Source organism: Lissotriton helveticus, chromosome 8, assembly GCF_964261635.1.
Source record: "Lissotriton helveticus chromosome 8, aLisHel1.1, whole genome shotgun sequence".
NCBI lineage: Eukaryota > Metazoa > Chordata > Amphibia > Caudata > Salamandridae > Lissotriton > Lissotriton helveticus.
This window is the reverse complement of record NC_136069.1, coordinates 937,466,161-937,488,682: the sequence shown is the minus strand read 5'-3', so window position 1 is coordinate 937,488,682 and position 22,522 is coordinate 937,466,161. Positions and strand designations below refer to the sequence as shown.

General features: G+C 48.9%; 1 protein-coding gene across 1 annotated transcript in view; it reads left to right on the top strand.

Annotated features, from left to right (window-relative positions):
- The window catches only part of LOC144773831 (interphotoreceptor matrix proteoglycan 2-like), an 896,924-nt gene that overhangs the window by 619,368 nt on the left and 255,034 nt on the right, over positions 1-22,522 (top strand). Inside the window, exon 12 of the mRNA XM_078658926.1 lies at positions 14,710-16,652. Coding sequence (XP_078515052.1) covers positions 14,710-16,652 — 1,943 coding nt within the window. The remainder of the gene's footprint in view (positions 1-14,709; positions 16,653-22,522) is intronic.

Genomic DNA, 22,522 nt, shown 5'->3' with positions numbered 1-22,522 from the left:
AGGATCTACATTATAAGTGGAAACTAGCCTGTATATGTTAATCGCAAGCCATTCTTTTTACTGGTGATGTTATCTGCAGTCAGATTCCACCGTATTATATTTTTTCTCTCCCCACTGCGATTTCTGTTGCAGTTTGGGCAGTTTTTTACAAACATGGTATGATGTAGGCTCATGCCTGGCCACCAGTACCGTGATTGTAATTCTTCCAGAGAATCTTTTAGTTTGAGGTGTCCAAGACCCTCACCCATATGTGCGTCTGCGATTAACAAGCTTCTCCTGTCCATGTTTGGAATCACTCTATCCCCCACTCCAGGGATTCGAGCAAAAGGGACGGAGTTTGCATCGATTATGTATGTATAATTGAGTGGATAGTTGATCGGTAACGCTGAGCAGTCGCCTTTTGATGACGTTTTCACCGCCAGCAATGTTTCACCGTCAATGTATTTTAATGTACGCTTTTTTCGAACTACGGGAGCCGATTTAGTGGCTGCCGCTGTGGCTGTTTCAGCCAATGAATTCCCTACAACGTGAACGCCATCACGTTGATGACTCAGTGAGTGAGTCACGTGAGTCTTTGGTAGTTCTTTTTGTAAAAGAGCTATTTGTTCCCAGAGCAGTCTCTGCTTTATTGGTGCATCTGTGTCATCTTTGTAACCGTTCTGAATCCATATCTGCAAATCGCTGTTATATGATTTGACGCAGTAATATGAATCTGACACTATAAGTGTCGGGAATTCGCGATCCGCATTATCTAGCGCCATTTTCAATGCGATTATTTCAGTTTGTTGTTCTGAATTAGTTCCTACTGAGTGTGATTTTGTTAATAGAGGTTTTAATATACCTCCGCGCCATACTTCTTTTGTAATCTCACATGTGGGGTTGTATGCTTGTTCTCCACAAACGGAGGGTTGAGCATGTCCGTCTGTATAGATTACACAGGCGTAATGTCGTAGAGGCAGAATGTCGATTGGCAGAGGATACGTCTTTTCATATTTTAGATTTTTTAATTCTTCTCGTTCTTAGAAGATTGTCAACCAGGCTATACTTGATAATTCATATCCTACGTACAGGATTTTCAGATGGGCAATTCTGGATTTTTTAAAGTTGAATTTGTAACCCTCTGCAGCGAACCCAAGTATTATGGTCTTCACTCTTTTCAAGTGAGTATCCAAGTCATCATCTGTTAAGTAAATGTCATCGACATAAGATAATGCTTCATCATCATATAGTTGTAGTAATTCTGTTACTCTCGCTGAGAATACCCCCGGGCTGTTCTTGTACCCCTGGGCTAACCGACAGAATTGTTTTTGAGTGCCATTTACTGAGAATGCAGTTAAATATCTGCTCTCTGGTGCTATATTTTGACAAAAGAATCCATTGGAGATGTCCAAGGTAGTTTTGTATTTTTTGCGCACTATGTTATTCATTAGTGCAGCACTGTGTGAGTTTTGCACTGCAAAACTTTTGCAACATGTGTTAAGGTGTCGGTAATCCAAAACTAGACGATATGAGTTGTCTGGTTTGGAGACCGGAAACAAAGGATTGTTCATTTGTGAGGTGCAAGTTTCAATCACCCCCTGGTATTCTAGCTGATCTAGTATTTCATTTACTTGTTTTTTAGCTTCTTGCTTAATTGGGTACTGCCTTTGTGCAGTAGGTTGTGATTTTAACTGGATTTTGTGAGGAGGAGAATCCTCATCCCATCCTACATGATTTTTATATAAAGCAGGTGCTAAGGCCACTACCCACTTTCTAGCAAGTGTGTATTTTTTATGAATCGGGATTTGATTCGAGAAGGCAGGCATAATTATTTCTTCGCCATGAGGGCACTCCCTGACAAACTCTGGTGGCCAGTCTTTTTCAGCTAGAAGGATATCATAGCCCTTGGAGAGATTATCCCAAAATAGTCCCCTTATTTTCCTAGTCTTATCTCCCTCTATACGTAATGTTATCTCGTATATCTTGTGGGGTTTGCTAACTCTGGTGTCTGCAGTTTCCACTTGAAGGTATTCATTCGTGTCCACTGTCTCCAGATGATTCATAAGGACTTTGCGAGCTATGCTCACCTCTGCTGCGCTGTCTAGCATTGTCTGAGCCCACTCTCCGTTTTTCAGTTGTGTCCTCAGTATTCTCGGCATTGTTAACTACCTTGATACTGGCTACCTTCTTTTTTGGAAATTGTAATTTCTTTTTTAGCTGAGCAGGTTCCTTGTCTTTGGACTTGGCGTGCTCTTCTCTTTGTTCTGATCGTCCTCTTCTTTCCGATTTCTGCGAGGAATTCTGAAAAGATTGAGAGGGACGTGTATCAATGTCTTGATATCTATCAGGTTTTTTAATATTATCCCTATTTCTAAGGTTATATCTATTCCCAGAGGGGTCACTCTGCGGTGACCTCTGTCTTCGGTTTGGAGATTTTTATCTTCGCCTAGGAGACCTTCCTCTGGACTAGAATTTTTTTTTCTTTAGGATTGGATTGTTTGTTTCCATCCCAGTTCTTTTTTGGTGAAAAAAATATTTTTTCTGGACTTTCAGTCAGTTGCGGTTTTACTGGTATTCCACCTAAACTATCTCTACCTAGTTCCTCATAGGATTTTTCTATGATTCTGGCAATTTCAGCTGGTTGGTCTGCTATATCTGTCTCTTTTAACCTCTGGCGGATCGCCACGTTTGCTGCTTCACCTTTTATGTTGGCTAATAATATAGCCGAGACCTGCTTGAAGTCTTTCAGTAATTTCATACCAAGAGTTAAAGCAGGTTCTGGACCGTATTCATCTTGAATTTGTTTTAGCACATCTGGTATCACCGAAATGGATGGAACACCGTGCGTTTTTGTGTAGATGGAAGCAAAGACTGTACCCCAAGTGTCACAGTCCTCTATGTGTGGTGCGATTCCCATTGGGAGACATATAGTCAGAATCCTGTGTTTTTCCAGCGGGGTGGTGTCAGGAAACACCGCCTCTATTTGGGTGATTTTCTGTGCCAACCAGAATGGTATCTGTTCCCGTTTAGCCGGAACTTTACCTAGGCAGGATTGGATGTTCTGTGGTGTGATTTTATTTGTGTTCCCCTGGTGAGGGGTCAGCTGTGGAAGTTTAATCGCTGGCTGGATTGTTGAAGTCCGCATTACATACTGAACTAATTGTCTATGAATTTTTAGTAATTGTTTCAGCTGTATTAACAGCTCTCCTGTAGACATCCCTTCGATGTCTGGGTGTGGTGTGTATCCGGCTAAGACCGGCCACGTTGCTCCTGGTCTACCTAAAGGACCGAGCCTTGTAATGTGATTGTTATGTATTAGGGCGCCATCAAATAAGAGCAAATGCTCTTGAAATTTGAGTGGTACTTCCACCTCCTCGAAAGGAGTGTACTCATTAGGAGGTTCCTCTATTTTGTAATAGTGGAAGTACTTTGTTACAGCATTTGCTGCTGGAAAATGTATCCATGAATAGTATACCTCTGTCTGCCGATATTCGTGTGCCTCAATTACGAATATGACTGTGCCACCTCTAGGTGTCAGTCCATTTTCTATAAGTTTTAGAGTTATAGATCTCCTTTTGATGACCGGGATGAGTATTATATCCCCGTCTGCAGCCTGCAAGGTAGCATCAGCTGCTGCGAGTTCAGTTGCTAATCTAACTGCCTCTCTTTCTTCATCACTCTCTGCCATTTTACCGACAGGATGGTATTATGTCTATTTGCAGATCAGGTTTCTTATGGAAACAGAGATTAGATGCACAATATTTTGGAACTGTTTTATCCTTCAACGTTGACTATACCAAGAACCATACATAGGAGTTCCCTCCTGCGAGGTTTTGGAGGATATAACCTTTCACCCACTCCAGACGTCTTTGGAGTATTTGGGAAAAGGGGTCTGAGTGAGAAAGCACGACTGAGTTACTCTAAATGTCTTACGTTAGTTTTATCGCCCTTTCCATCGCGTTGGGCGCCATGTAGTGTAGCTCCTATTTTCCCAATAGGCTCTGCGCATTGGAATAGTACCTACAGCAGTAAAGGCCTAGGCCAGACGTTAACTAGGTCTACTACTGTCGATACTAGACTTAAGTTTTGGGTTTGCCAGCGTAGCTCAGAGTTCGCTAGAAACTTTCTCGAATGTTCAAGGAGGAATTAACTTCCCTGATTAGACAAGAAGGGATGTAGTTTCTGACAACCATAGAACATGACAACTTTGCTCTCCCCTAATCAAGAGTCAATCTCGAGAGTCGTGTGAGCACAAGGCAATTATTTTACTCAGTCAGTACGTGCATTCTTAGTCTCATCAGATTGTAGAGAAAAGGAAGAGACGGGCGTGTTCAATAAAAAGGTGTTATTTATTGATCAGTCTCTTTTCTCGTACAAGAGAAATGGATCGATATTATTGCAATACTTATAGTTAAGTAAAGTGCATACATTAAAAGCAATAGTATAAAATAATACTGTAAAAACATTGATATGGTTTCTGAGCCATATGATGTTTAAAATGATTAAAATATATTACATACACATATACATTTGACTAAACGTACTCAACTGGTGTTTCTAAATACGCCTACCCCGTGTACCTGACCTAAGTCTAATGCGTGGGCGGGAATAGAAAGTTACAGTTTAAGTTAAGTTTGTTTTTGCCAAGTGAATAACTAAAGAATTCTCTGTGAGGGGTTATTCAGTTCTGTACCTGGAATTTAGGATGAATGAGGAATGGTATCTCTTTCTCTGCTCTCGATATTCCAGGCTGCCTGCGAGGGCTGCCCAGAAGCGCCGGTGCTGGGTCTCTCGGCTTGAGATAGCAGCGCGTCTCTCAGCGCGTCAGGAAGGCGGGGCTGCTGCCAGCGGGGTCTGCTTCTGCTCTCGGCTTCGGCAAGTATGGCTGCTCCGTCTTGTCACCACGCGTGTGTTTGCATAGGGCAAGATCGGCAATATTTATACCTTAAAGGTGCCGAGATTGACGTAAGGATGGACATAGATACGTCAATAAAGATGTCATATGACTTGCTCGTTAGCACATTCTTTACTAAAGTTCTCTGTGAAATCAAAACAATGGCCGCACGGATTTTCCAGGTTGTCATAGGTTTGATTTGTTATGAGAACGTCGTATGCCTTATCAGGGGCTGGAGGAATGTCGCTTGTCTAATTAGATCTCAAGCGTTATGACCTAATCAGATAACACGTTCCTGTGCCGTAGTGTGACTGCGTCAGATAACGGTATCTGCATCATGGGGGCTGTTCTTGCCTCATGGGCTGACTGTTAGTTAACTTGATAGTTAGTTTAACCAGAATAGGGTCAGGAATAGGGGGATCGATTCAGAACCTATAGGAATACATGACAGTTACACACCTCCCCCCCTGGACGCTTCCGTTCGGGAAGGGGATTACGGGACAAGTAGTCGGCCCCCGTGTTATCAACCCCCCGTTTGTGACACACCGTGAAGGAGTACGGCTGAAGGGCCAAAAACCACCGCAACACCCTCGGATTGTTAGACCTGTTGCGGGCCATCCACAGGAGGGGCGCGTGGTCCGTATACAGGGTGAACGATCTCCCTTCCAGGTAGTAGGCCAGCTTGTCGACCGCCCAATGAATGGCCAAACACTCCTTCTCCACCGTGGAGTATTTCAACTCCCGGGGGAACAGTTTGCGGCTTACATATAAGATCGGGTGTTCCGCCCCATCCTCCCCTGTTTGGGACAAAACCGCCCCGATGCCGTAGTCAGAGGCGTCTGTGTGCAGGGAAAAGGGTCTGTTGAAATCGGGGGAGGACAAGACGGGAGTCGTGGTGATGGTTCTCTTCAGGGCGGCAAAAGCTTCTAACATCTCCACCGTGGGGTTTGCCAGCCTCGCCGCTTTAAAGGTGGTCCGGAGGGTATGCGTGAGGGGGGCGGCTAGCTGGGCAAACCTGGGGATGAACCGCCTATAATACCCGATCAGCCCCAGGAAGGCACGCATCTCCTTTTTGGAGCCAGGAAAAGGCGTTTCCTCTATCGCTCGGACCTTCTCGATCTGCGGCTCTATCATACCGTGTCCTAGCACGTATCCCAGATACTTCACTTTCTGGAAGGCTATTCTGGTTTTCTTAGCGTTGATCTTTAGGCCGGCTTTGGTGAGGGTGTCCAACACCTGGTCCAGGTGGGCCAGGTGAGTTTGCCAATCGGGACTAAACACGACGATGTCGTCTAGATAGGCGGATGTAAAATGCTTGAGGTCTTTTAAGACGTTGTTCATCAGTCTTTGGAAGGTGGCAGGTGCTCCATGCAACCCGAAGGGTAGGACATTGAATTCGTAGTGACCTGAGTCGGTGGAAAATGCCGTTTTATGTTTGTCTTCTTCCCGCAGGGGCACCTGCCAATATCCTTTGGTCAAGTCTATCGTACTGATGTATTTTGCCTCCCCTAGCTTTTCAATCAATTCGTCTATCCGGGGTATCGGATAGGCGTCAAAGGAGGAAATGTCGTTAAGGGCACGGAAGTCCATACAAAACCGGCGACTTCCATCCGGTTTGGGTATCATCACGATCGGGCTGGACCAATGACTACTGGAGGGACGGATGACCCCGAGTTTCAGCATGTCTTCTATCTCTTGTTGAATGCCCTTCCTTCTTGCTTCTGGCACCCGATATGGCCTGATTTTCACCACTCTTCCTGGTGTAGTTCTTATTTGGTGTTCGGCCCGAGAGGTTCTTCCTGGCTGATTGGAGAAGACCCGGTGATGTCGGTTCAGGGTGGTCATCAACTCTTTCCTCTCTTGGGTCAGCAGCTCCTCATTGAGCACGAGCTGGTTCAGAGTGCTCCCCGTGGATGAAGTAGGATGATCGGCCAAGTGTACGTCCGTAGGAGGGGGTCCCAGCCATTTTTTGAGCAGGTTGATGTGGTACACCTGGGTTTTCTTTGGGTGTACCTGTAGTTTATAGCTGGTATTGCCAATGGTGGACACAACCTGGTAAGGGCCACTCCATTCCGCTTTAAACTTCTGCAGGGAGGAAGGCAGCAACACCAAAGCCCAGTCCCCTTTTTGTAGTCTCCTCCACTTCTTTCCTTTGTCGTAGTATGCTTTCTGTCTTTTCTGGCTATTGTCTAGGTGGGTATAGGCCAGATCCCGCAGTTTACCCAGCTTGGACCTGAGATTCTGGGCGTACTCCAGAGTGTTCATGGCCTCCTCGGGGGTTTCGTTCTCCCAGGCCTCCTTCCTCATGTCTAGGAGAGACCTCGGTTGTCTCCCGTACAGTAGTTCGAATGACGAGAACCCGGTGCTGCTTTGTTTTTGCCCCCTTATTACATATAATGCAAGGGGCAATACTTGGTCCCAATCCGCGCCGTTCACTTCCAACATTTTCCTCAACGTGGTCTTCAAGGTACGGTTGTACCTCTCCACGAGTCCGTCTATCTGTGGATGGTACACCGCGGTGCGGATTTGTTGAATATCTAGCATCCTGCACACCTCCTTCATCAGTTTGGAGACGAATGGGGTCCCTTGATCGGTTAGGATTTCTTTCGGGAACCCCACTCGTGAAAACAGTTCGAGCATTCTATCGGCTACCTGCCGAGTGGTGGTGAATGCCATCGAAAACGCCTCGGGAAACCTGGTGGCGTAGTCCACCAGGACCAACACGTATTGGTGTCCTTTTTTTGTCTTCGGAAGGGGTCCTATCAGGTCCATGCCCACGCGCTCGAAGGGAGCCCCGATGATGGGAAGAGGCTGTAGAGGTACCGCTGGGGGACGAGTCATATTCTTTTTCTGACACGTTGCACACCTCTGGCAGTATTCCAATGCATCTTTGTAAATGCCTGGCCAATAGAAATGGCGGAGGAGGGTCTGGGTCGTTTTTTCGGCCCCGGTGTGGCCGGCGACGAGGTGGGCATGTGAGTAGAACAGAATCTGTTCGCGGAACACCAAGGGGACTAACAGCTGTTCCGGTTCATCTTTCTTTCCTTGTCGGTATAGCAGGTCGTTTTTGACCAAGAAGCGTGGATAGGTCGTGGGGCTCTGCCCTTGCGTCCGTTGCGCGGTGTCCCAAGCGTTGAACAGTGTGTTGTCGTTGGCCTGGGCAAACTTAAAGCTGCGGTCCAGGACCCAGGGTTCTTGGGACAAGAGAGTGGGCCTGGGTTTTTTTTCTGCGTTTGGTCCCAGACTGTGATGGAACATCTCCAGGAAAGATGGGTTATCAGTCCCGATGATGAGATCCTCAGGGAGGGAATCCAAGACACCTACTTTGATGTTCTGGGGTCTGCCTTCTCTGGGGTAGATGGGTAGGAGGGCCACGGGGTAGGGGCAGACGTCCCCATGGACACAGCGTAAGAACACTTGATCGTTCGGGATCAGATTGGAGGCTTTGATATGTTTGGTCTGTACCACTGACTGTCGGCACCCGGAGTCTAACAGGGCTTGAATGAAAGCCCCATTCACTGTCACACTTACTCGAAAAGCGGGTCCCATTTCGGCGGAGTACAGAACAGTTCGGGGGAGGTACCCGACCTCCATGGGTTCTTCGGTAGTCTTTCTCCGGGGGCACAACCTGGCAATGTGTCCCCAGTTGCCGCAGTCAAAGCACTGCGGGCCATTATGCGGGTGGGGTTCCGGCCTCCAGGGTTTGGGTTTCGCCATCTCCGGCAGACGCACGGGTCTCTTCTCGGGCTTCGGGAGTACTCTGGGCTTCTCCGGTTCCCATGCAAAGGGTCCTCGGGGCTGCGCCCTCGTGAAGGTAGTAGCCATCTCGACGGCCTGGGCTGTCGTAAGGTTATGATGCTGTCTTAACCATCGCTGAGTAGCATACGGGAGAGCCTCCAGGAATTGCTCTAGGTACACCCTGTCCATTATTTGTTCTTTGGTACTCTGTTGGGGAGTCAGCCATTTATCCGCTGCCATCTTCAGGTGCACGAACAAGGTCTTCGGGGTTTCTCCAGGGACACCCCTCTCCTTTCTGAACTTGATCCGATAGGCCTCAGTGTCCAGACCCAGGTGGTCCAGGATTATCCCCTTGATGGTGGCATAAGGGGTGTCCCCGGTGGGGTTGGCCACCTGGTAGGCGGCCTGCGCTTCTCCCACCAGCAGGGGAGCTAAGAAGAAGGGCCACTTGGCCACAGGCCATCCGCAGGCGCGGGCCGCCCGTTCAAAGTTCAGTAAGAACGCATCGGGGTCTTCCCCCGGAATGTACTTCTGCAGGGACACTCCCCCTATGCTGTGGGGAGATAGGCCGGCCGAGGGGGCTACCGTGGGTATCACCGGGTTCAAGGCATTTGCGGTCACGGCCGCCTTCATTATTTCCCGGTCGGCATCCGCCGACTGAATTTGCTTTTCCACCACCCATTCCAGCCGTTCCTGCCCTTTTGCCAGTCTTTCCAAGATAGCTTCCATATTGGTTACACTGATGGTTGCCGTGCCCGCATTCTCCACCACTGTGGCAGTGTGGGTGGGGATAGGCAAGAGGCGAGTCTTATTTGGGTTCAGACTAGGTTTTGTTGATTGAAACAGTCTGTCCGTACATGTGGGGCGTACAAGGAAAGGACGAGGGGACCGGCTTCTTTCTCGGCGGGGTTTGATGTTTCCTTCCGGCTCCCGGCGTCGGGTCGGGCTCCGCCTCCCAGGCACTTCGAGCTCCGTCGCGTCCCAGGCTCCACCGAGGGGGGGAAACAGAAAACAGAGGAGGTATGAGCGATCTGTTTGTGTCTACAGCCAGTACAATGGGAAAGGGAGTGAGGGAAAACACTGTGCTTTACTCCTGATGCGATCTGTGAGGGGAGTGCAGGGGGACTCATTACGCTAGGGGACAGCCGGTCGCCCTTTCCCCAACCTCAACCACCCTGTGACCCGACCCCGTACCTCTGTTAGCCACGCCCCTCCGGGGGAGTGGCTGGGCGGATCGCGGGTCCGGTGCCCTCCTGGGATCGTGGGGGTCGCCTGTCTCAGCAGCCCCTCTTGCTGTCGGTTGCTTGGGTCTTCCTCCTCTCCGCGGTCCGGTGCTCCCCTGGCCGCTCCTCCGTCGTTCTCTCTCTCGGCGACGTCCTCCTTAGAAGTCTTGGTCCGGGCTGGGTTATATGTCCCGGCGGATCCGTCGAACCCCTCTGTACCCGCTCTCCAAGGCAAACCGCGATTCCTGTCTTCTCCTCTTCTCTCCGTCTCGTCTTCTCCACTCTCCGCACTCCACTCGAGTCCACTGCTCCACGCCGCTCCTCCGCTCTGCTCCTCTCTGACCGCTCCTCCGGTGTATAGACACACCTGGTCCTGGTTTCGGGCGTCTTTTAAAGGGAAGCTCAGTCCCTCCTCCTCATCTCCTGCGCTGAGCCAGTTAAAGGGGCCGCGCTCCAGGTCCTCCTCATCACAGCTATACTGGACTGCCCCCGGGGTCCAATTCGTGGAGTCGGTCACCTGTGGAGAGAAGAGGGGGGGGGTCACAGAGTTTAGGCACACTCCGGGGTGTAGGGGGGGAGCGGCCCCTCTTCCTGGTTACATACCTTTAGCTTTTTTAAGGCTACTCTATGTTACCCTGCAGCCTAGGTAAAATCCTTCAAGGTAATTTCTATCTCCCTAAACCGGGATGGAAGTAGACATATGGGCAAGTTGCTAAAGGTAAAATAGTAGTCTTGGGAACATCACTGAATTCTTATTTTATATGTAATTGAATTTCTTGGGTTGGATTTGGCCGAGACCTATCTAAAAGCATTAGTTTGAATTTTCAAAAACTATCCCTTCTTATGTTTACATGTTTACATGGGAAACCTAACGTCCTCAGGATTATTGGGGTTCCCTGCTCTGAGTTAAAATGCTGAACAACATCAACTTTAGTTGGCTTATTTTTACAGTGTAACAACCCTGCATCTTAGAGGCTCTATAAAGACTGATGATACAAGTTAAGGCAGCCTCTGGCATTCCACTTATGCCTCCTATTTGTCAGGGGTTTGAACTCCAAGGCAGCTGACTGCTTTCAGTGATCCATATATAATATGACTGGGTTGAAAATGTTTGTCCTGTATTGGATTTCTATGTTATGCTACGTCATATGCCATTTGTGTAGTACACGTACCTACCACTAATGTAGAATTACAGCACTCAAACTGTCCAGAGCAAGATCATTTACAGGAGCACCAGTATTGTTGCTTGTGGAATGTGTAGCTGTAGTATGTCCTATGTGGGGAAAGTTCAGTGTGCTGCAGCAGGCCCTACCATTTGATCTGGTCATTGTGCTACAAACCTAGGGCTGCTGTTTTTGCATACATATTTAATGGGTGTGTGAGAAGGGGCTGAGTGCACTTCATACCCTATAATTTCAGTCTAAGGTGTCTGTGTAGTGTATAAGGGTAGGTTTGTCGTCTTATTATTTTTTTGACAACACATTTTATTAGCATTTATATTTTGGGGACCCAGAGGATCCGGGCTATATGAGACATACATTTCAAATCTAGGATATGACAATGATACCACTTGTCCAATCTGCTGTACATGCAGTGTATAAATAAAAATACAGTAACAAAAATAACAAGACTATACAAAACTATGCGCCATTAAGAAGAAGTGTGGCTCACTGGTTAGAGGAGGCAGACCTGGAAGCAGAGGTCAGCCCGGGACCAGGGTTCAATTCCCGGCGCGGCTGGGTCTTGAGTCCTAAAATGTCCATGGACTCGACAATTCTCGCTCCGGTGCCTACTCGATTCACGGGTTCACACTCTGCGACTCTGGGCAATAGCTTGCTTAATCTCCACAGCGGCCCCTCGCGGCGGGATGCCTGGCTTTCACCTTGTGGATACCCTACCGGGGTTATCTCACAGGGGAATACCAGGACGGGTTCCCTAAGCAAGCGCTTAGAAACCGCTTGGTGATTTGCGCTATATAAATTCCTGTACATTTACATTTACATTACATTCTGTGTTGTGGTCTCCTGCATCCCCAACATTATTTACGAGTGTTGGCTGAATCATGCTATTCATGCCCATATGCCATTATTTCTTAATCATATTGACGATCTACTGTGGTGTGTGGCTCCAGTGGTAGATTTCTGTAGTTAGCCCATCTTTGCATATTTTAGTGTGTTTCTATGGGAGCTTTGTCATCTTTATGGAATTCAGCTGGAACTCCTATCTATGTGCTATGGTTCTATGGTTCTATGGTTGGTTCGCCTGGTGTATTGTACAGAATGGTTGCTGAGTTTCTAGTGTTGATTGGCTTGTCCTTAAAGAGATATGAAAGATCCATCAGAGGTCCCTCAGAGGTCTGAAGCTTGGAAAGTCAAGTTTGTATTGTCTTCTGAGAGGTGAGTTGGTTGTGTAATTTTCTTCAGTGGAATGGGAAGGCGTTCTAAAGTTTTCTGGCTTGGACTGAGAAAGCGGTAAAAAAGGGGGTGGTAATGGACGGAGCATCTGAACCAATCAAACACTCACACCCAGTCAAAAGATCTGGGTTTAATCCATCACCGTTCTTTAGCCCACTCTGCCACCCCAGTTCAGACATGGCTATATGCAAATCAGTCTGACCTGTGCCTCATGGGAACAGTCCAGCCCGAACTGCCAAGCCATGCCTTCCCTGGACCGGAAACACGCTTCCGAGGACCGGTTTCTGGCATTACAGCCGTCTTCAGCCCGGCTTGCTTGAATCCAGTGGCAAAGTGAGCAAGGGACTCACGTCTGAGCATACCCTGCCACACTTATGTCGGCCAAAAGCGGTACAAAAGGGGGTGGTAATGGACGAAGCATCTGAACCAATCAAACACTCACACCCAGTCCAAAGATCTGGGTTTAATCCATCACCGTTCTTTAGCCCTCTCTGCCACCCCCGTTCAGACATGGCTATATGCAAATCAGTCTGACCCTGTGCCTCATGGGAACAGTCCAGCCCAAACTGCCAAGCCATGCCTTTCCTGGACCGGAAACAAGCTTCCGAGGACCGGTTTCTGGCATTACAGCCGTCTTCAGCCCGGCTTCCTTGAATCCAGTGGCAAAGTGAGCAAGGGACTCACGTCTGAGCATACCCTGCCACACTTATGGCGGCCAAAAGCGGTACAAAAGGGGGTGGTAATGGACGGAGCATCTGAACTAATCAAACACTCACACCCAGTCAAAAGATCTGGATTTAATCCATCACTGTTCTTTAGCCCACTCTGCCACCCCAGTTCAGACATGGCTATATGCAAATCAGTCTGACCCTGTGCCTCATGGGAACAGTCCAGCCCAAACTGCCAAGCCATGCCTTCCCTGGACCGGAAACAAGCTTCCGAGGACCGGTTTCTGGCATTACAGCCTTCTTCAGCCCGGCTTGCTTGAATCCAGTGGCAAAGTGAGCAAGGGACTCACGTCTGAGCATACCCTGCCACACTTATGGCACAGGGTCAGACTGATTTGCATATAGCCATGTCTGAACTGGGGTGGCAGAGTCGGCTAAAGAACGGTGATGGATTAAACCCAGATCTTTTGACTGGGTGTGAGTGCTTGATTGATTCAGATGCTCCATCCATCACCACCCCCTTTTGTACCGCTTTTGGCTGCCATAAGTGTGGCAGGGTATGCTCAGACGTGAGTCCCTTGCTCACTTTGCCACTGGATTCCAGCAAGCCGGGCTGAAAATGGCTGGAATGCCAGAAACCGGTCCTCAGAAGCTTGTTTCCGGTCAAGGGAAGACATGGCTTGGCAGGTCGGGCTGGACTGTTCCCATGAGGCACAGGGTCAGACTGATTTGCATATAGCCATGTCTGAACTGGGGTGGCAGAGTTGGCTAAAGAACGGTGATGGATTAAACCCAGATCTTTTGACTGGGTGTGAGTGTTGGATTGATTCAGATGCTCCGTCCATCACCACCCCCTTTTGTACCGCTTTTGGCCGCCATAAGTGTGGCAGGGTATGCTCAGACGTGAGTCCCTTGCTCACTTTGCCACTGGATTCAAGCAAGCCGGGCTGAAGACGGCTGGAATGCCAGAAACCGGTCCTCGGAAGCTTGTTTCCGGTCCAGGGAAGACATGGCTTGGCAGTTCGGGTTGGACTGTTCCCATGAGGCACAGGGTCAGACTGATTCGCATATAGCCATGTCTGAACTGGGGTGGCAGAGTGGGCTAAAGAACGGTGATGGATTAAACCCAGATCTTTTGACTGGGTGTGAGTGTTTGATTGATTCAGATGCTCCGTCCTTCACCACCCCCTTTTGTACCACTTTTGGACTGAGAAAGAGCAGCCTTCCAGTCAGAAGGCCTTGGGTACAGGGCTTGGGGCTTCTGTTGTATTGCTGAGTTGCATGCATCTCAGTTGTCTCAGCCGCGGGCCACATATTCCAATCACACGTAAAGCTGACACTGCAGCCCGAGGCAAAAATAATAAGGGGGCAACACCCAAGTGCCCACACGGAGGAGCCACCACTGGGTAGTCCAGGCTGAAACAGGCTTGAGTATTTCGAATTGTCACTCGAAAAGGAAATAGGAACACAGCTTTATGGATAGGACAGCATTCATTCTTGCTCAATTTGTTGCTCAGAAAACATTTATAACTTCATTATATGCTGATAATGTCTGCTGTAATTGCGTTATGAATCTTTCTTAAAGAATAAATGCAGCAAGTTTTTTGTATTGTCTATTAAGCTATGTGGCAATTTTCTTTTCGAGCGAGAACAGGATAGAGAGCTCTTGCAGGCTGATAAATGTGTGTTTTCTATCAACTATACAAAAGTAAAGATTGCAGGGAAACTGATCATTGTGAGTATATGATTAGGTCATTAAATAGCATTTAAATCCCTTTTCTTTTTTCTTTTAGGAGTTCCAGACGTCGGAGAAGAAGAGTCAGAAGGCCTTATTTTCAGCAACAAGTTGCCTTTAGAACTGCCTGAGTCCAAAACTCCTTCTGCTGTTGTGCCAAAGGACGTTCAACCCTCCAGTGAAGTTGCATTATTCCCTTTCACCCTCGCACCAACGATGGCCTCTCAATTACAAATGGAAGTCAACACTGCCATAGTGACTTCAGCAATCGCAGCAGAGGAGCCAGCAATCAGTGACAGTACCTTTCACCATACAATTGAGGACGCAGGCAATATGTTGCCTCCCTTGGCTGATGCTACTCAGATTCTGATTTCCGACTGTAACACCATAGGCTCTTGTCCAACTGAGCCTGCTGTATCTCTGGACCCTGCCTCTATCACTTCCAACAGTATGGAGATGGGTTCGAGACATTTAGAGGGAAATGTTGCACCCCCAGACATACATCTTGGGAAAGAGATCTTTATTGAAGGTGGATCCGGTTCAGGGTTTGATCTTTCGGGACAAGGGTTCAATGTAAAGGACGTGGCGTGGACTACAGCAGCTCCCTTACCCGCCTTCTATCCACTGTTGGGGGACAATGAATCAGTCCAGATCATGGATGAAGAGATTCCTGGGGATTTTGTTACAGATTATATCAAAGTCGTGCCCACGGATTACAGCGATGGGGATGTGACACCAATGACAGAGTTCATACAACATTCAGAAAAAGATGATCAGTTTATTGCCACTGGACCCACACCAGACACACGAGCCTTCTTGGAGATGACCACCGAGCAGAAATCTGCTTCCTGGACACAGAACCCTCCAGCGATTGACCTTTTAGTGGAATCAGAGGAATCATCTGGCATGCTGGACCATTTGCTTACTGAACCGTCATTTACCCTGGAGACGTCGGTGGAGTATTCATCGTTAGCTCTCACAAATCAAGACTCTTTCAGCTCAGCAAACCCATTCTGGCAAGCAACTGCAGAATCGTTCACATCTCAGATGCCTGTTTTGGAAGTCACTAAAACTGAAGCTCCTCTGTTGGAGCCATTTACGAGTTCATTTCAACAAGCTGGAGACGTATCAAATTTTGAGAGCAACGAGATAAACAAAGAGTATGATGCAACTGTGGCACAGCCAGACACTTCAAACCATTCAAGCCACAAGGTAAATCAAATATCAAATGCACTGTTCGGTGGTAACGAGGGTACTGATTCAATGGATGTCGGGATACAAGGAAAAGAGGCAACTGAAAGTACAAGCAGAGAGACCAAAAATGTTATCAATGAAGACGCAAGAGAATCCTTAGGTATATCATCCTCTGACACCATCGTGGTAGAGCAGAACATTCTCACAACCTCTCTGCCTGGTGAACATGTTGAGGTGATAACCAGTCTTTCTTACACAGCGGATCTAGCATCGGCTTCAGAGGCTAGTACAGAGCAACCCAACGAAGCTCATGATGATCCATCCCTGAATTATTTGGACTTTACTACGAACCCTGTAGCTACAGCGGCTACCATAGAGAACGCGTTGAATGAACAGGAGCTGGGAATTATGGGAGTGCATACTCCGGACCATCAAGATCAGTGGCTCAATGTTCCTTCTGAGCAGCCACCAGAGCAGAACCCTCTCACTCTCTCAGTGACGCACAACAGTGAAGTCATTCCAGACGTTGATGGCATCTCTTTGGAACTAGAAAACCTGGGCACTGTGTATTACCAACCAGAAACAAATCAAGAGGAGAGGATAATGATGACAGATGAAAATGCCTATTCTACAGAGATGGCTGGAGTCCTCTTATCCACATATGAAAATGGCATTAATATGTCAATGCCAACCCGTGCTCTTGTGGTGTTTTTTAGTCTCCGGGTTACCAACATGTTGTTTTCTGAGGATCTGTTTAACAAAAATTCACCAGAATACAAAGCCTTGGAGCAACGTTTCCTGGAGCTGGTGAGATAATTAATGTTTATTGTTTATGATTCATAACCTATCGTCCTTTGATTCTATACAATGAAACTTAATCCAAAGAAAGGGAACTTTAGCAGGTAGTATGTGGCTACGTTTTATGCCACTCTGATATAGGAACTAGGCATAATATTGAACTTCAATGTTTAGAATCTGGGGTTAAGAAATAGATTGAGGTATAGTCATCTGGATATCAAAGGGTGACAATTTAGGAAACGCATTGAAGAGGTGATGCAGAATGAAACATATCGAAATGAGCAAGTACATCAATTGTTTACATTTTTGTTTGTCAAAGGTATTTTTATTGAAATTTTTTGAAACACAAAAGAACAAGCGACAATCCCGCACATCACTCCACGCAGGGGGTAGCATTGAGAAACAGCCCTAGAATAGCATGATAAGCCGGGTAATGCTCCCCGCGGTCAGATCTCTAGCATGCAGAGTATTTCCTTGGGAGGTGCAGTCCCTGACATGCATAGGGAATACCATACGGCTTGCAATTTAGGCGGAGGATAGCTGAAAGTCCAGGGCGTGTGACCTCATATCAATGTGGCCGAGCGCCTATGCACCCCAAGCAGATCTAACAACTGTCACCTTACATTGAGTCCATACCTTCCGCGGGCAGGTGCTGAGGCACGCAGTGACATAAAGGAACAATATGAGGAATGTCGTAACGAAACACAGAATACGATCAAACCCCCCTTCCCTCCCCCCCTCCCCAGTGGTGGTAGCTTCTTACGGAGGTCAAGGGTCAAGACCTACATTGGCAGAGACTCACAGTTGAAACAGGTGGAGGGCTCGTACGCTAGGGGGACACACTGCGGATGGAAAGCCCCTGGAGAGGAAGGCGACCAGCGGGCCCCAGCGGAACTCAAAGTTCTTAAAATCATCCAGAACGATATCAGCCATCCTCTACACACTCAACAATCTCCATAGTCGCGAGTGCCAGAGGGAAGTGGCTGGTGCCTCCCTCCTCTTCCACGCCGATTCCAGGGTAAGCTTAGCTGCCCCGATGCTGAGCCACATGATCCTCTTGTCTGCCCTAGTCTGATGTTCGAGACACGGATCACGAAGGCCCAGCAAGGTAGAGGCCATTGAAGTAGGTATGGGGTATCCCAACATATCTTTAGTTTGGGTAAGAATTTCCTCCCAGAACGAGCGGATAATGGGGCAGTCCCACCAAATGTGCTGAAAGTCCCCTAAGAGCCCACATCCCCTCCAACATCTATCTGTAGTGTCAGGAAAGATCAATTTCAGCCTGGCGGGGTGTAGGTACCAATCGATCATGGTTTTCATGTGTGCCTCCCTAAGCTCCACAGAGTGATTAAACTTAGCTATGTCTGACCATACGTGTGCCAACTCGGCGTCTGAAATGTACTGTTGAAGGACCCCCTCCCACATGGACGTATATTGAGGTCTAGGGGCAATTGCAGTGGAGAATAGTAACCCATATAGAAAAGTGATAACACCCTTCATGGAGGAAGTCTTGTCCAGGAAGACTTCAAACTTCGTGAGAGGCCAAGTGGCCGCCTCCCTCACCTGGGGGGAGAGCGCCCAGTGAAGCAACTGAGCGTGGTGGTATCGTTCATTCTTCTGAACCCCGTAGTCCTGTCTACAGCTGTCAAAGGTGAGTGGGTCAAAGTTATGAAATAGGTGTGTGAGAGCTAAGCAACTGCCCTCCCTCCATGCCGTAAAAGGGCCCTCGGTCAACTCAGGGGGGAAGGAAGGGTTAAAGTGTATGGGCGTGATGGGTGAAGCAAAGGTAGTCCACCTGCGATCCTTGGAGACTGAATCTCAAACCTTCAGGGTGGTGCTATTGGGGGTACTGATATAGGCATTCTTGGTTCTTGGGCCTGTCGTTCCTGGGCTTCCGTACCAAATCCCAGATTGTTCTCCCTGCAACGCTCCTATCCATGTGTAACTAGTGTTTTTCTGACTCTTGTTGTGACCACTCTATGACACGGAGTTGTGCCACTTTATATTACAAGTGAATATCAGGCAGCCCTACGCCTCCCTCCTTCCTCGGCCTACGCAGAATTGCGAAGGAAAACCGCGCTCGACCCCCTGCCAAATAAAGTGCAACATCATAGATTTCACCCGCCGGAAGAATTCCCCATCGAGGTCAATAGGAAGGGCCTGGAATAAGTACAGTAGCTTGGGGAGAAGGGACATTTTAACTGCGTGAATCCTTCCCAGCAATGAAATAAACATGGGCTTCCATCGGGCTAGGTCGGCCTGGATCTTAACTAGGAGCCGGGGGAAGTTGGTAGAATAAAGTTTCCCCAGCGTGGGGGTCAAGTGGATCCCCAGATATTGAATAGAGGAATCGGCCCATGGAAGAGGTGTTAACGATTTGAGCCGGAGGACTTCAGATTGGGGGAGTGTGAGGTTAAGGATGTAAGATTCGTCATAATTAATTTTGAACCCCGCCACCGCTTCAAAGCGCTCCAGGTCCGCTTGTACGTGGGGGAGGGAGTGGGCCGGATCAGAGAGAGAGAGGAGGACATTGTCCGCAAAGAGAGTAATCTTATGTGACTCCCCAGTGAAGGGTAGGCCTCTAATGTTGTGGTTGGCTCTCACCCCTATTGCCAGCGGTTCTATGCTAAGGGCAAAAAGTAAGGGCGATAGGGGACATCCCTGCCTAGTGCCCCGTGAATGCTCAAAGAAGTAAGACAGGTGGCCATTCACCACCACTCTGGATCTGGGGGAGAGGTAGTTTGCCCGAATCATCATTAAAAATTTGGAGGAGAAGCCGAAGGCGGCCAGTGTGTGGAATAAAAAACCCCAGTCCACCCTGTCAAACGCCTTCTCGGCGTCCAGTCCCACCAGAACTGCCAGGATCTTAAACTTATTGGCCTTTTCAATCAGGTGTATTACCCGCCGTGTGTTATCGTGGGTCTGGCGCCCCTTGATGAACCCCGATTGGTCCGGGTGTATGAGTGCCGGCATCAAATCGTTGAGCTGCTGAGCAATGATAAAGGAGTAGAGTTTCGCATCCAAATTCAAGAGGGCAATCGGCCTATAGGAGGCACACTTACTAGGGTCTTTCCCGAGTTTGGGTATGATAGATATTAGAGCCTCAGCCATCGTGCTTGAAGTCTCGCCTTCTTCCGCCATGCTGTTGAACAACCGGACTAAGGATGGGCAGAGTTCAGAGGCAAATGTCTTATAGAAAATGGCCGTGTACCCATCCGCCCCCGGGGCCTTATGGGGTTTCAAGGCCCTAATGGCAGTTAGTACTTCTTCCCTGGTGAGGGGGACAGAGAGCGCCTCATTCCATTCTGCTGACACCTGGGGCAGCGCTATCCCCCGCAGATAGTCGCTTTGCGCGGTAGCGTCAAGGCGATCCCCTGCATAAAGGGTCTTGTAGAAGGCCCCAAAGAGCTCAGCCTTCGCCTCATCCTGGCGTGTCAATACCCCCCCGAGTGTCTCGGATCCCCCCAATGTATTCCCGCTCCCTCTTGTCCCGAAGCTGCCTGGCAAGGTGCCTCCCTACCTTGTTACCCTGGGGTAGGAAAGACATCTTAGTTTTAGCAGGGTGTATTCGGCCCTATTATTGTAGTGTGCCCGGAGTTTACCTCTGACGGCCGTTAGCTGCCACAATGCTAGTCTGGAGGGGTTCTCTTTGTGCGCTTTCTCTAGAGTGGAGAGCTCCTCCTTTAACTGCTCTCTTTCCCGACCACGCTGTCTATTAAGAGCCGCGTTCAGGGCCACGCAATGCCCGCAAAATCACGCTTTTAAGGCATCCCATGTGGTGAAGATCGAGGTATCCCCCGGGTCATTCAGCGCAAAAAACTCAGATATAGTTCCTCGCAGAGTGTTACAGGAGGATTTATCCCGAACCAGGGATGCCGGGAAATACCATCTAGGGTTGGCCTTACTCTTCGCACCCCAGTGAAGGCCCACCGCGAGCAGGCTATGGTCGGAGACGGACAATGGGAAAATCTTGGCCTCGCGGAGGTCACCTCGGAGGGACTGACTCAGGAAGAAGTGGTCAAGCCGAGAATAGGAGCTGTGGACGTGAGAGAAAAAAGTGTAGTCTCTAGATTGGGGGTACAGGAAGCGCCAAGCATCAAAATGCCCATATCAAAAATCTTCTGTTGCGTGTCAGAGGAAAACGTGCCCATGTCGGATCTCTTTGAGTGAGTGCTATCCAGGTCCTTCTGCCGAACCAGATTAAAGTCCCCCATGATAATCAATGGCCCTTCAGCAAAATCTATGACTTTCACCCAAAAGGGTTTGGAGGAAGCCATTCTGGCCAGTGTTAGGTGCATAAATCACGAGGAAGGTGCAGAGTCTGCCCCGCAGAAGGCCCTTCACCATAACCGAGCGCCCCTCTTTGTCACTCTGTACACCCATTGGTTGGAAATGCAGGGTCGAGCGGAACATAAGGGCTACTCCCCTCTCCCTATAGCGGAGGACCTATAAATAAGCAGAAACAGTTTGTGCTTAAGGCGTGAATCTTCTGATTTAGCCAGGTGGGTCTCTTGAAGGCCAACTATATCTAACTGGTGATCAATGATATATTTCCAAACCTTTTGGCGCTTCTGGGGAGAATTCAGCCCCTTAACATTCCACGTCCCTAGAGTTAGTGGCATAATTGATAGGACCTTCGACATTGCTCCCCAGGGGCCACCCGCCCTAACCGTCTATACTGAGCTATACTGAGCGGTCGAGTGGCTAACTCCCCTATCCTCCTTCACCCCCCAGCTCACAAGTCTATCATGCGACCGCCCGACCAGGCCAGAACAATCCCGCTCCGTGTGGCCCATCCGCCCCCCAGACCCCCCTTCACCGGCCCACCACGTTTGTGAGTTCCGCTGAACCAGTTCTCTGCCGTAAACAATCAATCCCCTGCTACCACCACTACCCCCCCAACACCCCAAAGAGAAAAAAAGAATACAAAACGCATAGGAAGATAAGCCCCAAGGACAGGGGGACATGGCACCAGTCAATTTTCCTCCAGTTCGTGACATCAAACTCCCTCACGAGCATGGACTTAAAGCACAAGTGTTACCTCGTAGGGGTAGCCATCTCCGGCGCCTGCAAGTGGCCCTCTCGGTCTCATGAGGCCGCCTCGCCGTCGTCCGTTGTTGCTTCAGTTACCAGGGCCACAGAAGCGACCGCGGCACCCCTCTCCTGCATGCTTGCTGATAGGTCGGGCCTTCCCGCCGACACAGGCTTGCCCACTCTCCGCCACTCCGCAGAGTGTCGCCGTCGTCTGCTAGCTGAACCGCCACCGTCGGAGGAGGAGTCAGGCCGCTCCAAACCCAAAAGGTCCAAGGCCACTGCCAAGGAGCGCACCTGGACCAGCTTATTCTGCCACCGGAAGATGAGTCGGAATGGATGCCCCCAGGAGTAGTAACTGCAAACACAACAATGATGGACAGAATGTGGATCAATGTCACACATTCACCCCAGTCCAAAGATCTGGGCCCAAATCCATCGTTTTTCCACTCCACACCACCCTGGGTTAGACAATGGCGATATGCAAATCAGCGCTGACCCTGTGCCCCATGGGAACAGTCCAGTCCGAACTACAAAAGCCATGTCTTTCCCAGAACGGAAACAAGCATCCGAGGACCGGCCCGGTTTCGAGGTAACACCTCTCTTCAGCCCGGCTCGCTTGATTCCAGTGGTGTGGAGTGCCTGGGACTCACGTCTGAGCATCCCCAGTACACTTAGAGCGGTAACTGCAAACACAACAATGATGGACAGAATGTGGATCAATGTCACACATTCACCCCAGTCCAAAGATCTGGGCCCAAATCCATCGTTTTTCCACTCCACACCACCCTGGGTTAGACAATGGCGATATGCAAATCAGCGCTGACCCTGTGCCCCATGGGAACAGT